At 42.0% G+C, this 18534-nt stretch overlaps 1 protein-coding gene across 1 annotated transcript; it reads right to left on the reverse strand.

Annotated features, from left to right (window-relative positions):
* Positions 1-9122: 9122 nt before the first annotated feature.
* tcf15 (transcription factor 15) lies at positions 9123-10294 on the reverse strand. Its single transcript, XM_029507024.1, has 2 exons — positions 9818-10294; positions 9123-9378 (listed from the first exon to the last, which is right to left on the reverse strand). The coding sequence occupies exons 1-2, from the start codon at positions 10292-10294 to the stop codon at positions 9316-9318; spliced, it is 540 nt and encodes a 179-aa protein (XP_029362884.1). The 3' UTR covers positions 9123-9315.
* Between the last annotated feature and the right edge of the window lie 8240 nt (positions 10295-18534).

Genomic DNA, 18534 nt, shown 5'->3' on the forward strand with positions numbered 1-18534 from the left:
CACTCGTAGGTTCCTGAATCTTCAGGTGTCACTTTGGGAAGTAACAAACTGTATTTCTCTCCGAATTCAGCCCCAGACTCTGAATCATAGAGCTGCTTTTTGCCATCACTTTTACTTATCCTAATGATGCCGTATCTTTTTCCAGCTTTGTGCTGTAAGACGAGACAACCAGAAAGAGAACCTCTGTTAGATCTTTGTGTCAAATGGAAGGAAAATCAGCACCATTCAAGATGAATCAGACAGTCTGGATGGATGACCGACCTTGTACCACGTTACTGAGAGAAAATCCATGCTGCCAATGTCTTCCTTTGGACAATTCAGTGAAACATTTCCACTGCACACTGACAGATTTGACCCCTGACTCTGGGCTGTGTAAAGCACCAACAGCAGCTGAGATGAACACAGAGAGCACAATTTCACACAGAGCCAAGTCTGTTAGAAAGAGTAAAAGCTAAAACTAATCCTGTAAAGTCATTCTGATTCTGCTAATACTGACTAGTTCCTGCTATTTTCTCTCCACTCCTTACGTAACAGCTAAACGACAACACTAAATATTTCCTTTAAAATCATCATGAAACAAAAAAACGTGACATAAACTATTAGTGTTCAGATTTACAAATAAATAAATAAATAAACAGATAACAATAAACAAAAATAAGCACAACAGCATAGATATGAAGAAGCTGAGTGTGTTTTCCAAAATTGCACATGATACATGTGTGACGGCTTGTAAAGTGGATGTGGATGATTTCTGTAGCATCATGATGAAATACTGATATAATGAAGTGAGCTTGAATTGTAATAATTATGTATATAAATCAGAATCAACTCACCAAGAATACGATGTGTGACATGTTTTGTATTGTCTTGAAGTGGAATCTGCATTTCCTGTTCAGATCGGGTATTCACAAGGATGCCTTCATTATCTGAGAAACTTTGCCCTCGTGTGGTAGCTCAGAACATTGCATCATGAAAATGTGTCTTGGTCAAGTTGCAATAGGTGAATACAGTACAGTTTTTATAAAGTCAGTCATTCGTGTCGTCACGGTGCACAGTTGTCCTTCCTGTGTGTGTGTGTACTCTGTAAATGGGAAGTAAACAAAGATGCTAGGGGGCTGACCTTGCAAAGTTAAAAAGAAAAGGTGAGTATGGAGGGGCGGGAAGGGGCATCCAGGGGCAGGCCCTGACATCAAGGTGGGGGCACAGAGCGGGGCACAGACCTGGACCAAAGTGCCGGGTGACTGGCCAACCAGTCAGTTTTGGGAGGTTTTGCTGGCTCGGTCACTGTTATTTGGTATTTGGCCGGTCCCAGCTGTTAGGTCCGTGGCTGACGAGGGGGAACCCAGTGAGCTCACCCCTGACGTGTATCGCGTTAGTGAGCACCTACAGGAGATGATTGAAGGATTATAACATTAGCTGACTTTCTTCTCACCCACGTTATGGACACACTCTCCGCTGCTGTAGATTGTTTGGTGTTTCTGGTTCGGGCGCTGTCACACCTATCTGACTGAGAGCTTGAAGGCCTCTGGAGGTGTAGCTGACAAAGTGCTGGTTTGGAGCTGAGAAGCTGCTGGGTTAGTGCAACATCTGGGGCAGTGATGACCTTTAAAGGTTCAGTTCACCTGCAACTTGTGGACTATTTGTGATATGACCACATGTTTTAGTGGTCTAGTGTAATTTCCTAAACTGAGAAGATAAAGGGCAGGGTCATTCGACGTGCTGCACTGAAATGAAAACCTGGAGGCTGTTTATTCGTGATTTGAGCTGATATTATTTTGTTCTTTGCACGTTGAATAGCTGAATCATTTAACCTGTTTCACTTTGGTTTAAGAAATCTGCATCACTGTCCAGAGGGGAGGGAGGATGTTTGGCTTTAGAATGGCTTTTCCTTAATTGGTCAGTGAGGGGCTCACATTACACCCACACACACCCACACACACACACACACACACACACATACACAGAGAGTTATGAGCCTGGCTCATCCTGTTGTTTTCATCTCAGGGAACTCCCCATTGTCTCCCATCAAGCAGATTATTTGTATGTGTCGCTCTTGTTGACAAAGGAGGTCGATATATGGTTATTAATAGCAGACCGTCTTTATGGAAAAGGGAAGAGTGAGGTCTTTGGATTCCACCATCTGCATTAAACAATACCTCATTCAGCAGCAGCTGGCACAGCGAGCTCGACATAGACATTTACTGATGTTACAACGCAACAGAAGTGGGCTTTTTACTTGTTCTTCTTCTTCTCCTTCTTTTTTTTGGGGGCCGTGTCTTATATTGGACACCGATAACTGCAGCTGTGAGAGGTTTTAGATTTCTGACAGGGAGTAATCTCAGCATGACAAATAAATTGCAAATACCAAAACATGATACTCCACATTCTTAAAATATCTCTCTGTTGTTGGTCAACACGGGAGTGCTGATACTCCAGTGATGCCAAATCAAGCACCGGGGAGTTGGACATTTATACAAACTATGTGTTATAAGCCAAAGAAAGTGTGATTAAAATCAAAAAATGACTGTGACACAAGTTGCTGAAGCTCATCAAAGTTGTGATTCTCCAAAGGTTTAATTGTGGGTGTGAGTGTGAGTGAGTGCATATGTGACGTGTGCGTGTATGTGTGTGATTTTGGCTCTGTGCGTTGAAGCTGAAGGGTGTTGCACGCCACAGTAAATCCCAGAGGTTGTTAGCACGCCCAGCTGTTAGTCCAGGTCTCCATGTTTCTGTCAGCGAGGTTGTTCACTGCACACTCTTCGGCCTCTGATTGAGGAAATCCTCTGACTGTTTGCTCTGGTCGCTGAAATGAAACGTCCCAATGGTTCCGCCGTCTCTCCCACAGGCCCCGCGCATGGACACTTTCCCATGAAGCCTCTGCATGTTTACTGGGGTTTGACAGATATATGGCTCTTTGATGAAACACAACAGCACCTATGTCTCGGAATCTGATCAGATCCTTCTCAGTTCATTTCACTTCGTGCGCCAACTTTACTGTCCCACAAGAGGAAATTGTTTTTTGCAAAAGGGAAGCATTAAAATATAAAACAGAAAAAAAGAAAAAACGCGCAACAAGCACGAGCTAAACTAAGAGGGATGTTCATGCTGCATGAGAATTAAGAGCACTGGCACAAAGTTGTATTTTGTGTCAGTGCTCTTGTAATCAGTTCCTGCACCAACAAATCAGTGAGTGAGGAATCAAACTATGATGCATCTGTAAAATAACACAATCAATTTAGTGTCTACATCAACATCTGCCCCCCTCCCAATCAAATCTTTGTTGACTTTTCTTCTTCTGCCAGTAAGTTAGTCAGCACCTCTCTCAGGATGAATGAACTCAGTAAAACAAGCAATGAAAATATGAAGAATCGTAAAAATGAATGATATGTTGGTTTTAACTCCAACCTCCAATGTCGTGTCTATCCATGAGCAAAACGCAACATTTACTTCATACTCGATGGGCCAGTGGGGGGGCAGGGTGTGTCTGTGTGTGTCTGTGTGTCGCCTTTGTCCCACAGTAATGTATGAACAAAGTGAACAACATGGACCTGAGTGTTTTCTGTGTTTAGATGTGTGTTACCTCTGTCCCACAGTCATGTATGAACAAAGTGAACAACACTGACTTTTCCCTCTTTGTGTGTCTGTTTGTGTATGCCACTCAATGTGTGTGTGAATATCTTTTTGTATACATATCTTGTTGTATGTCTGCATATGTCTACGTGTGTGTGTCTGTTCCACAGTAATATATGAACAAAGTGAGTGAGTGTGTGTGTGTGTGTGTGTGTGTGTGTGTGTTGATCAGCTGTTTGTCCCTGCAGCTGTCACCTGTCACTCCACGGTTGCCGGGACAACACCCTGAGAGCCAAAATGGCCAGATTTTCGGCTGAGTGTAGCCCTCAAACTGAGACGACTTATGACAAAACTAAAACTGACCAGACGGTGATCGCTACAACAACTTCCTGAAGCAGAGGATGGCTTTTGGTGTTTCTGCAGCCTAAAATGTGAACAAGGGTTAAAACAGAGCGATCTAAAAAACAGAGAAAGCTCCACGCTTCTCCAGAGAATCTGTATTGGAATGAATGGTGGACAAATTCAGTTTGACTCACTGTGAAAGCAGACACATCGTCTGAAACGGGACAAGAAACTCTACTCCTTTGGGAAAAAAAATTGTGAATCTAGCTCAAACTATGTGCCTGTGAGGACAATTTATGAATATTTTTTCTGATAATTTTCACCTCAGCTCTCCAATGGAACTCAACATTTTGCACTACAGACTCATTATAAACTGAAAATTTGTCAAAGGTGAGCATGATACTTGCACAGCTACCGCTCACACAATTAAAAAACAGCAATGAATAGACAAGACTTTAGCTATAAGTACGGGGAAGTAGTAGAGGATGAAAAGTTTAATCAAAATATACACAAATGCACAAACGCAATAGACACCCATTCATTTTTTGGCCAATGTTTTGTTGTGTACACTACCAAAAAGGCATATCCACTGGAGAAAATAACACACAGCACACCGATCGAGACGGAGCCGCACGTTTTGATATGTAATTCCGGAGTTTTCTCAAAACCCTGGGACAAGGAGCCAATCGAAAGTTTGACGGAAGAGGAATAATAAGAAAAAGAAACACGCAGGATAACAATAGTGACTCTGTTCAGAGCCCCGAGGCACTAATAAGAAAAACATCAGATTGAATGTCACCCTGACACGTTGAAATCCAGCGCTTTTAGTTTTTCCACCAGAAATACTTTACCATCACTGACTGCTGTAGTTAAAGAAGAAGACAAATTATCACAGTTCAAAGCAGAAAACAGAAAAATTGAGTCAGCTACTGAAGGGTGTTTTCTGCATTCTGCTCGCGGCGGGACGCTTTTCTCTAAATGTAGTTCTTTATGTTGGAGCGTTGCTGCTTTCACTGAAACTGCTGACTAATAACAAGAGTCGACGCTCGTCTTATAAATTCCCACTCCCCCTCAACAAGCCCACCCTCAGACATCCTTTACATGAAGCTGCAGAGAGAATGAGCACTTTTATTTTGTGTATTTAAACGTCGGAGTTTCTGCAGTTTGACCTCGCTCTGGACGGCTGAATATAACTGTAACTGGCTGACATGATTCCTGCCTTTGTGAACGACTTCTGCAGCGCTGCATCACACATTCAATTGTTTACTTAAGGAAGCAGAAACCCCTTTAAGTCAGAATTGCTGGATTGTCACCTCTGCCTTTTTGGCAGGCTGCTGAGTACGAGGGGTTGATTGTAGGAGTCTGCGGCAGAACAGGACTGTGTTACGACGAGTTGTATTGTTCCCTAATTTCTTCTCAGGGATTTCCTCTTACCAGCTCCCCCCACCCACCCCTCCTATTCACTGCACAGCTCTCCATCATCCTCCCTCTGCATGAGGGCCCTGCCAAAGTCTCTGGCACATGAAAACAATTGTTCTTGTATGCTCGAGGAGACACAATCAGCTCCTCAGACAGGGTTTTCTCCCCCCCACAGAAGCCGGGCTGCTGACGGTCAGGCAGACAGACTTCCTCCTCCACCTCCTCCTCTTTTCGGAAAAGCAGTCATGTTCAGTAACATCGGAAGAGAGGTATCTGAGTCCTGAGCCACAAAAGTGACTCAGAATCATTAATATCTTTGACATGCAGGTGGAGTGAAGAGGCCATCTCCCCAGCCGGGGGGGGGTGTTTGAAACATGCTGAAACAGACTCTGGGAGAGCAAGAGCTATTAAAACATTACCATGTGCAGGTTTGTTTCTAACAAGAGCTCTCTGGCAGAACTACAAAATGCTGAAGATAAGCTGCCATCTGGGAATCAAGACTGCAGTCCCAGATGATGCTGAAAAAACCTTCTACATCCTTCCTGTTTCTGGATCATCTATTTTAGTTTTTTTTTTTCTTTCTTTCTTTCTTTTTGGAGAGGAAAGGACAGGAACATGTTTGAACTCTGTGTCTGTGTTTAATCTCTTCGTATGAAAGATTCTCCCTACATGTGTCTGTTTCCTCTTCTGTTTGTTTAGCTCAAACAAGTGAGCGCGAACACACGACACATATCACATGACATCAGTTACATTTATGTCTCCAAAGGAACACACAAAATGAAGTGCATGCAATAAAACCCAGAGCTGCACAATGGGCAAAATAAAAACGACACTCTTTACACACTCAATATTGTTTTAAGGGATTTTTATTGTGCAGTTGAACTTTATTGTTGTGGTGCAGCCATTTTACACCTAAATCCTGCGGAATCATCCTTAAAACTGTTGCATGTGTTCTATCTCAGGATTTAATCTGATTTATAACAGACCCAGTTTTGTGCAATGTAGCAGCGAAACAATATTGTTTTGACTTTACCCAGAACCCAGGTGTGGGAAACCACATAAATCCAGGACTTGTTTTGACCTGGTCCAGTGGTTTTCTGGCCAAAAGGACCCAGCTTTTCCTCCTCCACCATCGCCAGGTGCTTGCTCTTTGTTGGAACTGTCGGGTTTCTTTAAATAATAATAATAATCTGAGGCCTTGATTTTGCCCTGTAAAGTGCTTTAAGATAATCTATGTTATCATTTGGTGCTGTATGAAAAACAATGTTGAATTCGGAATGCAATTTTATTTTACTTTTTGGGGAAAACTCAAAACACAGATTGTGATCATTTGCTCTTCCACCAGTTAAAAGTTAAAAGGCCATATTCCCACGAACCTGCCCCTCCTTTCATGTGAGCAGTGCGATTGAGACCGACAGGGCACCGAGTTCAGCTCGTCATGCGCTGACCGACGACCGGTGACGTCAAAACCAAAAGTCATTTCAGTTCATAACAGCTGAAAACTGTCACAGGCTATTGCTCTGAGATAAAAACACACATCTTTACATCTATGTTTAAAAAAATCATAAAATACAGAGGTATCTTAAAGACTTGGTTTTATCCCAGTGTTATTTTTCTTCAGTGGTACCTAACTACTGAAGCTCTTTTCAAAGAATTACATCACTACATTTTTATTCAAAATAAATTTGACCTTTGTTATCTTTAGTTTGTTGCATTTATTTATAAAAGCTTAAGGTCAAATCTGACCAGTGTCAGTGAATAACCCAGCAGTAATAGGAAAAAGAACAAAAACAAAGGAAGAACTAACAACAACCAAGGTGTGCGACAAAGGTTAGGTCAGTGTTGTGTGGTTTGTATGCTGACTTAAAGTGAATCCATCATCAAACACACCATGAGGTGTTGTAGAAATAGATAATAAGAAGAAGAATAAGAATCACAGTCATTTTTCACCTCGGGTCACGAACCTGGCAGGAGGAGCTGGAACTGCAGCCTCATTTCATCGCCGCCGAAATTCTTCCTGCTCAGAATCTCTGTTGGGATTAAGAGATGCGAGTGTCGGCAGAAGAGGAAAGTGAAGCAGTAAAGCTCAGCAGTGGTCCCCAGGTGGATCCTCGCCTGTCAGACATGTTAAACAGACCCTCACTGACCTTATTTGCTGCCTTTGCTTCACCTCCTCCTCCTTCTCCTCCCCCCCACATCTCCTCTGATGCTCTCTGCCATCAATTCGTTACCTCTCATCCTGGAAGGAAGAAAATCTCATCTCTCCTTCCGATTTGGTTGAAAACTCACTATTTGGTTCGCTCGCTCTGAGGAGTACCACCAGAGAGCCGTACATCTGGGTCCCAGCGCCGGATGATGTCAAGACTGGCACTGACCCAAAGCCCGCCGCACAGAGAGTTCCTCGGAGAGGTCGGCTGGGCGTTGTTTTCCCTTCCTGTGCCTCCGTGACATCTTCCTGCCGGGGGGAGCCTCAGGGAGCCATTTGGGGAGGCCCGGGCCCCGAGCATGGAGAACTTAGCACAGCAAATTCCAATTAGTCTGACAGGGCTGGGGGGGTCGGAGGGGGTGCTCGGACCCCCAGCATGCACCTTTTACTGCCTTAAAATTCTCTTTCCATACAGCTTCCCATGTCACCGGGGAGCCTTCCTCTGTCATTTTGAAGACTAAGTTTGCGGTCTGATTCAAAGCGATGCCAGACAGGAACTCGGGCTCTGCTATGCCTGTTAGACTGATCACTCTGCTGACTTTCAGACTGGAGAAGACCGAGACCGGAACGCTTTTTCTCGGCAGCCTGATTCCTCAGTAGTTATGACATAGTTTCCAGTGTGAGTTTTCTTATTTGGCTTCATGCTGAAGGGAGTGTGTTGTCAGAAAATATCTCAAAAACCTTCACGATCTTATAAAATAAATAAAGCGGTCATTATCTTTCATGTCGGGAGTTATAACGATAGTCAGTCAATGTGCCTTGCTACCATTGGAAGTCAAAAGGCTTTCACTTCTGTCCTCAGCTGTGACCTCTGACCTCTCACCCCATCTCTCCCTGTCTATTGGGCCAACAGCAGTGATTTATCCCCCTGACATACCAACAGCTGTGTTGGGGGCTCCCAGCAGAGTGTGGGCTACTATTTGCCGCCGTGACTAATCGATAACAGACTTCAAAAAACACCAATCGTGAGATTTGGAGAAAGAAAATACAGCAGGCAGTGACACCAGAAACCCTGAACCTTTGCTGCAGCACTGCAGGCTTCATAAACAACGTCTTGGCAACATTACTGGTAACAATGGAAATGTGTGTGTGTGAAGGGGGTGTGACAGCTTTCCAAAAAGACAAAAACATTTATTATATTCCCCTAAATTGATTGGATTTATGTTTGCTTCACCTTCACTGAACTCTTAAGTTGTCAAACAAAGAAACATTAAGTTTCCAAACAGAAATGTCAGCGCTGGAGTTCACAACAGCCATTTTCTGCTGCTCGTTTTCATCATCGCCAGCTTAACCTAAAGAAGGGAATGCATTAAAAGATTATTCATCAAGGAAATGATCATTTTCTCTTTTTCTACCTCCCTTTTCTTGATATGCACTTAGTTTTACATCGGTGTCCCAGAAACCACCACAACAAGAGCAACTTCATGTTTGACAGCTTTGTTTATGTCACGTGTGGTTCCTCTGTTATATAACAAATATAGATTTAATATGACCCAGAGTCAGGAGGGGGGAAGAAAAACACTGTTATTTTGATAAAATATATTTTATTTAAAACTTCTGCAAAGAAAAAAAAAAGGACCAAAACTCATAAGTTTCAAACAAATGCACTGCATCTTTGAAAGGCTTATGCTTAAATTTCTCAGTCAAGTATAAATAGTCTTTTCTTTTCTTTTTCCTCCATCATTTGATCCAGCATGTGTGAGAAACACCAGCTTTGACTCTTCCCTGAGAAAGTCTTTGGATTATTTTCAGGTTGCTGATCAGTCACTGGTCTTCAGTCAGCGCCTCATTCTTAGTGGACCCAGTCCCCGCATTTTTAAACAGTCTTTTCCATCCTTTATCTGCAGGGGAAAAGAAATGTCTCGGTCATATAAAAGTTGAATACCACAACGATCTGTCTTCAGCTTCTGGGAAATAAAGACACGATTCATTTTCATCAAATCAAAGAGCCCATTTTAACGTCATACTAATGTCTACATGCAAGAGGAGGCTGGAAACTATGCTGTGTGTTAAGACTTTTTCTTTTTTTTTTTTTTTTTTTGCACGACAGTGAAGATCTTTCAGTAAAAGACAGCCATCTGTGTGCGACTGTGAATTTTTACAGATATGCGCAGTGCGTAAAAAGCGCTTTTACGCGCGCACGATCCCAATTAAAGCGATCGGTGTGCAGATTTATAGACCAGCAGAAGCTCCATCACACAATAAAAACACCGTCTGAGCTCAGGGCCTGAGTAACCTCCTGCGGTAACCTCAACAGACATGACGTTAAACGGTATTCACCCCTTTTCTCTGGTTGCTCAGGCAGAAGGTGCAGATGGTCCTCGGCTGCTTGGCCCCGCTCTCCCCCTGCACATGGACGGCTCCGAGGCACGGCTGTCCGTCCACACAGCCGTCTCCGATCAGGAGCACGTTGGCCAGATGGGAGATGTAGCTGGACGCCAGGCGGAGGGTTTCGATCTTGGAGAGCTTTCTATCCACCGGCTCGGTCGGTATGAGAGTCCGCAGGGCCGTGAAGGCGGTGTTGACGCTCTGGGTCCGGCCTCGCTCCCTGGCGTTGGCGGCGCTCCTCTGCTTCATCACCACCGCCGTCTCTCCTTCCAGTTTCCGGGAGATCCTCCGGCGCTTCTCGCTGGAGTCGCAGTAGCTCTGCTCCGAGCTGCCGTCGCTCTCGCTGCGGTTCTCGTCGTCCTCGGACAGCAGAGCGAAGTCCGAGTAGATCAAGTGCGTCGCCACAGGCCGCAGCATGGCAAAAGTCATGGTTAAAAAAAAAAAAAAAAAGAAAGAAAGAAAGAAAAGGCACCAGGTCCGAGTCCTCTGTCAGGTTTGGTCCTCACCTTAAAACTTCTCCTACATCTCAGTATGGACCCAAAGTCTGCGTAAAACCACCTGAGGGAAAAAAAAAATGAAAACAACAGCCGCTGGCTGTTTCCTTCAGTCAGCCTTCACTGTCCGGACCACCTGGACATCTGAGCTCTTATAGCTGGAGGGGAGGAGCTGATCTGACTTACAGTAGCTGCTCAACAACTGACTGAAGACACAACACAAACACCAGCTCACTGTAGATGTGACCAAATGGAAGAAATCACAAATCAGATTCTCTGTGGTTGCTGAACGTGACCACCAGAAATGTTCCCATGTTGATAAATCACTCGTTTATTTTTTCCCAATTTTATTTGACTTAAAAAAAACAAACAAACAGTAAAAAGTTTTTGAGCGCAATAGTGCAGCAGTTGACCTTTACAGAGACTTATTTCCATTGTGAATTGCAAAATTACAATATTTCTAAATCCATAATCTGACAGAAACGAGTGTTAGCAGCAGATTGTCGAAGGAAAATGTAAAACGAGACCTCGGAATGTTCTAATATTACATATTAGATGACATATTGCATTATTATTAATGTAAACATAGCATATAAATAACACATAACATATTAATAGCATATTTCTGTCATGATAAGATTGACAAGGCTGACACATTTGGGGCCAGATTAGTTTATAATGTGATCATTTCATTTGTAAAGCAAAGGGAATAAACAAAGTTTAGTGTGTAAGTGTATTGAAGTCGACTAAATGAAGCTCTAAATTAGGAGTTAAGAGCGTGACCTTTTAGAGAATACAGACCTCTGTTCCAATAATATTCACCATTAAGATGTTCTGAGGGACAGAGCAAGCATGAAAAACACTAACAGAGGTAAAATAACCAAAAGGAGGCGGGAAACTCTTCTGTTGTGTTTAATGTCTGATGAATACAGATTATAGAGTCTTTTTAATGTCATTTAGGGAGTGGAGATTTCTCCTGCAGTTATTTTACACTTTACTGTCTTGTGTTAGTCTGACATGTTTATGGCGCTGCCACCCGCTGAGGTTTGTGTTTGTTGGCTGGTAAACTGCAGCAATATGGTCCAGACCACAATTTGTCCATAAAACTTCAGCTTGCTCAACATCCAGTTGAGCAGACACATGAAGGACCTGTGCAGTGGACGTTTATGTAAATTCTGTTTGACTTGCAGGCTCTCAAATTTCCAATGGAAATAAACGGCCAAGTCAAATGTAAGAAGTTCTCTCATTTGCATACGACATTCAGGAAGCCTCACTTAATGTTTGACCTTTAATCACAAAGTTACTACAGCATCTAAATGCTGCTTCTGGCTCGTACTGAGGATCACAGGTCAGGCAGCAGGAGAAAGTTAAGTGTGAGTAAATAAACATTGGCCAGATGATGCTGGAATGGCAGGGATTTATTTGCTCGTTGCCCCGAGTTCAAGAAAACAAAGCGGTGGCAAATGGGTGATTTAGTCCCCCAAAGCCACATCAGCAGACACGAGTCTCCAGCCACTTCAGCGAGCTTCAGCTGCATCAACAGTCGGTCATCAGACACCAAAACTGTCTGCTGCAGGAGCACCGAGGTCCCACAGAGGACACGATCCAAATGCAGGAATCTGCAGCGCCGAAGGCTGTGTGAACATTTCAATTAGCTAAAGCAAGGAAGTCTCCCCAGAGATTCGACGTCATACGCTTTAATTAAAAAAATACTACGAGCAATGAGAGAAAGCCACCAAGTCTTCGGATTTATTATGAAACCTGATGATCCAATAATAACCCAAACCCAAACTGTCAGACAACAAATTACACGGCCATAGGCCAGATTTAATCTCCTACACTCTCCAGTACTGTATCTGTTACGTTATGGTTAATTACATTTCACAGGGCCCTTGGTGTGTGTGTGTGTGTGTGTGTGTGTGTGTGTGTGTGTGTTTGGGAGGGAGTCAACTTTGAACAATAGACAGAAGTTTAAGACTTCTTAGAACAATTTTTATTTCATGGAACTGTAAAATGGTCCACTGCTTGTGGATCCATTTATCCTTAGTGAGGGTCCACCCCCCACTGTGATGTGTGTTGTTGTGCCTCACAGATTTTTTGTGTCATTCCAGAAGCGTAAAACATGAATGTAAGAAATTTCATGAATGACTATTTTAATCTGTTGGTGCAGAACTTTAGAAGACGTTCAACTTTTTCTGCTGACCAGCCAGCTAATTTCAGTTACTCCTTATCTGTACTTGATACATTGGCGCTGATGTTTCTACAGAGATTCATGGTGCCCAGAGGATGCACCTTAATGCCTTTGGCGTTCCCACAAGTTTTCAATGTTGTTTGATTTTCCATTTAAATATTGAGCCATCCAGAGGCCTGGAAATCAAACGTTTTGCTGCCTTTTCTAAATAACTACACTAATGAAAGTGATATTTCACCCGAGCATGGCCGAGGTAAAATATTATTATTCCCCTCAGCACATTAAAATTTGCATTTAAATCCAAAGTCAATCAGACTGAGCCAATTTAATTCTGTTAGGCAGCGGTCACTTAGCTGCCCAACTACTTTTTATGAGAGTGAAGAGGGAAATCTTAAGTGATTAAGTGGCCACCGTTTCATTCACTAATGGGCTGCTGTTCTTTAGTGCACCATATTTGAGAGCGCCGGAGTCTCTGGCTCGGCCCCGTCCTCCTCTGCTGCTGTTAAACATTTGCATACATGTCAGCAAAGCCGATTAACACTACCCCTTATGTCCCTTCACATGAAGGACAAGTCTGTTATTATATTTTCTCATTTTCAGAACTCCTTGAGAAGCTGAAAACCAAAATATCCAGATCCAGCTGAGAGGCAACTGCAAAGACACCTTTTCTTTATTCTTTATGGCTCTATTGCCATCAAAAAGTTATTTAATACACATCAGTGCCCCGACTAATCTTTGCTAAAATCTACAGGCTACAGGCTGGCAAAATCAGAAAGTATTGACAGAGGGGACTAAGTCACTGTTGGTTTTAGTCTTTTCATGGGATTTGGGGGCCTGTTCGGTCTTTGAATAGTGTTTCTGGGAGTACTTAGCGTAGCTTATGTTTGGGTGCTAGAGAGATAAATGGTTGGGGTCAGGCTGTGGCTGTGTTGGAATAAGGTTTTTCAGCTGTGTTGATGATCCATCACGTATTTAATCATTTGCATCATGGTTGAATGTTAACAGTTAAATGTTAGCTTCTATCAGATAAGGTTGTTTTTCACCAGCTCTGTGGGTAAATCCATACTGTATGAAATGGACACACGTTAACATGTAGAGGCATCGCTCAGCTCTCCTCCTCCCAAACTCTTATCTCCCCGAGGAAGCCAAAAATATTTCACTCATCACCAGTTCTTCTTTTATTCCCTGCCAACTTCACATACAATTTTATACGATCCGTACTTCACCTCTCTATTGCCGACATGAATCTTCTGAAGTTCAGCACAGTGCTGCTGGAGGACAGGGCCGAGGTGAAGGACAAGATAATATATTATATTACGCACAAAGTCATCTGCTCTATTCATAGTGGCGCTCTGTCAAGTTGCATATGTTCGCTCTGATTGGCGGGGCATACCAATGTGAATTTCACCGTACTAAGGAAGTAAGATAAGCGTATAAATGAATAGAGCCACTACAAGTTTGAAGGCTGTGTGAAATACAACCTATTGCTACTATACCTCATGTATACTCTGACAAAGCAACGTAGACGTGAAGGTTTATGCACAATGTGTCTCTGTGGTGAGGTCAGAGGGTGGATACGGCCTTGCAAATCTGGCACAAATTACACGCCTGCAGCCACCAGTGGTCTGAGGGAATTCCGGATAGGAAGCTGTGAGAAGTACTCGTTGGCTTGAACGGCTAAAACTGAACTCTTTCAAGAGGATTTGCTTCTAATGCCTTCCCAAGTGGAACAAATGGGCGAGCTGGCTAACCAGAGATCATTTTTCAGTGTTATTTTAAATGTAGTGTGTAGACAGACTCTGCAGGAGAGCCAGAATCACTTTATGTTTTTGGTGGCTTTATTCTGTGATTGGATCCTTTTATAGAGCCAGCAGTTATAAGACAGAAGGAAAAGCGCTGCATATCAATGTTTATCTCTTCTCCCTGCAGGCTTGTAGAATATTAAACAACAGACAGATTTGTTTCTTTAGTCTTTAGAGTCTGGTTTTCTTATTGTCTTAGTTTGTACAATACTATACAATACAGACTAATTACAAGAACATGTCACGCTGCGGAGGAAACTCAGTCTCATCAATTCAAAAATAAAATTTTTACGCAGAGGTGGATTGCTAAAAGTACGATAATCTGTGAAGACAGAGATGTTCAGATAAATCTGACGCAAAATCAAAAGTGATAAACAGGAAAAAACTAATGAAACGCAAATAAATACAATGTTAAATGAAGGAGGTCTGAACAGCAGCCTGTCATAATGCACCGACTGATGCTGCTCGGGCCGCCTTCAAATACTGTAGTATGAAAAAAGTGAACATTTCAGTGTTTTGCTTATATTTTTCAATTTTCTGTTTTTTTTTTTGTATTATTATTTTGTGTTGGTGTTCTAATGTTGCAGGAGAGAAACTCTGCAGAGCTACCAGGCTCAAACTGCCCACCAAACCATGAAACATCAAGTAGTCATCACAAGTTTATATGGAAAGTCAGCTGTGAGTAATACAAGAGCATACAAATGAGCATTCACAACACTTCAGTTCATTAAAAAAAAAAAAAAAAAAAACCACCACAAACACTTCCTCTTCTTAGCCCCTTTAATCCCCCTGATCTGTTCAAATCCAAAAAGAAAAAGCGAACTGAACCACCCATGGAAACCGCTCCCCAAAGCAACAGGTGCAATATATTTTTTCATACCGGTGTTGCGTGTCAGAGACCCTTTGAGGATATGGTTACTTCCAGACAGTGAGCGAGCTACAGGAAATCTTCTCACACGCGACGATTCAGGGGAGAAATTTAGAGGCCTTTAGGGCCGGTCAGTAAAAACTGCCCCTCCAGGTCTCCCTTCGTTTCCTCGATGGCCTCAAAGGGAGACCATCAAACCTGCATTGTGAAGGCGCTGACATCGGAAAGGCCTCGTCCGTGCACAACGGCCTGCGTTCTGTCGTATACCTATATCATTATTCAAATCTACAGTTCCTTCCTGTAAAACAGGCGAAAGAACTGTTGACTGGCCCAGTTTAGGAAGTGAGGTCAGTCTCAAGGTCAGCGCAAACAACAAAACTGTTGTTAAATGCATTCGTTTAACATCATTAGTAACAAAACGGACTTTGGACTTGGATTACATTATTTGATGTGTTTAGGGAAGACAAACAGCTGCATTTAATGTCATTTCCCTAAAGTGGAATTCATTTGCATCCTTATGCTCAAGCAAATGTAAATCATCAATCAGGTCATTTTCTTTTTGTAGAAGTAGAAGAAGGTTTCAATTTAAGGGAGCCGACCTGCGTGAATGTGCTTCCCATTTCTCCTCTTTCATTGGCAAAACACAGTTTGGGAGGTAACAGGAGGGATCCTTTTCTGAGGTGACGAGTAAAAAAGACTGCCGATGGGGAGTAGATGCCAAATCAGCGGGATTCAACAACTTCTTGACATAAAATATTGCCAGCCTGGCGTTCACATAACACCTGACTCCCTCCACAAAGCATCTGGTCGGCAGGCTCCTTTCCACTACTGCGTCTGAAATATCATAGTCAGAGTTGACCGTCCGTGAATGTGGCGCTACATATCACTGAACTGTGTGACACCGTGAACACTGACACCACAGAAAATAAAATACTGTACTTTGTTGCAACATTTGGTGCAGTCCCACTCAATCTGTCGCACCGCTGCTGACAAGTTTTGTGTTGTTCTGTCTTTTCCTTCAGTTTATGAAGGATGTCTGCAGCATTTTGAAATGTCACAGCCACAAAAGCACAGGTGTAAATAATAAAATGAATAATAAAAGACTGGATGTATTTCAGCTGCTTCAGATTCAGGAGCCTGTGCTAAAGTCTCCACTTCACTTCCCCTTCACTGATGCATCTTTACTGTTTGTATGGCAAGTTGAGAAAAGCCTTCATGTTAGTGTCTGACTTGTAATCTCAATTCTGACTCTGGCTGCTAAATGTCTCCAGGAAAGGCCTCAAAATTTGAAACAATCCCTCAAAACTGTACATGACACATAACAGCTCATAGTAGAGCATTTACATTATGAGTACTGAAATGATTATTTAAATATTTTTTATGTGGTACAGCTGGTGTTATTTAACCATTAAAAGACAGACTATTTTCGGACTGAGTAGTATTTATTAAAAGTGCTACATTTCCCCCTGCTGGTAAGTCCTTTATTTGCAGCTGCAAACAGAAGAGTCACAACTCATCTCAGCCATAAATCATAAAACAAAAGAGTAAAAAAAAACTGAACAAAACAGAATAAAATAACGTCCAAACTGCTTCAGTGTCAGCGCAGATCAGGTGCTGATGTGCTGTTTGTCAAGTGTCTTGTTTTCTGTTCCACGTTTATTTACATTAATCAACTACATCTGTCACCATGATCAAATGCTACAGTGGCTTCATGAATAATCAATAAAGTCCCAAAGCAACAAACCGTTAATCTAGAAAAAGAAAAGGTTACAGCAACAGTGACAAAAAGTCTGAATGTTGTCATTAGTGACCATATGTTAGATAATGAAGCTGTTTTTATTGGCTAAATAATTGAGATACAATGTCGCTGTACTACACTGACTAACAACTGTTAATAGTAAGGAATGGGATATTAATGACGACTTCAAATAAATCTGAAGTTATTACTGATATCATTATTATATCAGTATACATAAGGGTTATTGTTATATTTAAATAGATAGATAGACAGATAGATAGATAGATAGACTTGTTTTGATTTTATGGATTTACAAAAAAGCAACAACAGCAACAAAATACATTAAATAAATAAATAAATTAATAAATCAATTAAAACCTTTTTTAAACCACGGTTTCTCAAAAGTTTCCTTGAATAGATCCACGATAGTTCTGTGGAGTTTTTATTTTCGCCTGAAATCGAAATCAAGATGTAATTTTGTGACAGTTTTCATGAACGTCGACTTCTAACAGGCGATGCCTTTATTGTAGTTTGTCCAGGTGGGTTGCCGTACGTCGCCGTCCAAAATGGCGGACTGATTAAAGCGTGTGCGGCTCAGGTGTAAAAAGGAGAAACAGGTAAATATTGCTGCTTTTTCATGCATCCTTAATTCACCCACAGGGCGAGTGAAACGCTGAAAACATCACCTGGTTAATGTTTTAAAGGAGGAATGAACTTTACCGACTACAGACAGAAACAAAGCCAGTCAGTTATTTTTAATTGACATTAAACCGAAGTTTACACTTTTATTTATCTTTAGATTATTCTGAATAACCTCCTCAAACAAAAGGATTCTCAGTACAAATTTAAGAAACTTGGTATTTTTTTTTTAAACTTATTTGTAGAAGTGAAAAGGCAGGAAATGTTGGTTTTCATTAAATAAAGAGATTCTTTTTTTTTTTTTTTTTTTTTTTTTAAGTCACAGTAAGCTGATGGCTTGAAAATTGGCCTGAAAGTTGACATGGAGTCTTTCATACTTGTTCTGTTGAGAGAAATGTTTGGATGTGTTGGGATTGGGCTGCATCAAAATATTGTATATGTGAGGGCAGAGAACAGGAGAGAATTAACAGAAAAACGTTCATAAGGAATTCTTAGAAGTCTCAGAGTGTCCCAGCTGATTAAACACTGTTAAGAGTTTCTTGAACGTTAAAGGTAACTGATCTCTTGATGGCGTGTGAGCTGTCTACATCAGGGCTGTGCGGCAGGATGTCATGTCGTCCAGTCGCAGTAAACACTAACTTTAGCCCCCTTTTTTTTTTCTGTCAGATAACTTAATCATTTCATGGCAAAAGTGTTTCTCATTAAAATTCACTCCAGCAATTAGTCCTGCAGTTGAAAGGAGTCACTACAAGTGCAGAATGCTTTGGTGGGAGAAGTTTTTTTTTTTTTTTTTAATGTTTTCATTTAATGAAGTCTCTGTTCTGTATCGCCGACCGTTTGCGTGCTATAGGCTCCTTCCTTCAAAGTGCTACTTCATGGGGATATTCTATTTTTTGCAGGCATTTCAAAGAGCCAGCCAGGTTTCTGTGGTGACCAA

The sequence above is a fragment of the Echeneis naucrates genome, chromosome 7 (genome assembly GCF_900963305.1).
Source record: "Echeneis naucrates chromosome 7, fEcheNa1.1, whole genome shotgun sequence".
NCBI classification, from domain to species: Eukaryota; Metazoa; Chordata; class Actinopteri; order Carangiformes; family Echeneidae; genus Echeneis; species Echeneis naucrates.

Bases quoted from the DNA above. Each gene is read 5' to 3' on its own strand.
- tcf15 (XM_029507024.1), bottom strand. From the start codon at position 10,294: ATGACTTTTGCCATGCTGCGGCCTGTGGCGACGCACTTGATCTACTCG. The intron at 9,379-9,817 runs GTGAATACCGTT...TTTCCCCTGCAG, and splicing joins TGAGCAACCAGAGAAAAGGG to ATAAAGGATGGAAAAGACTG.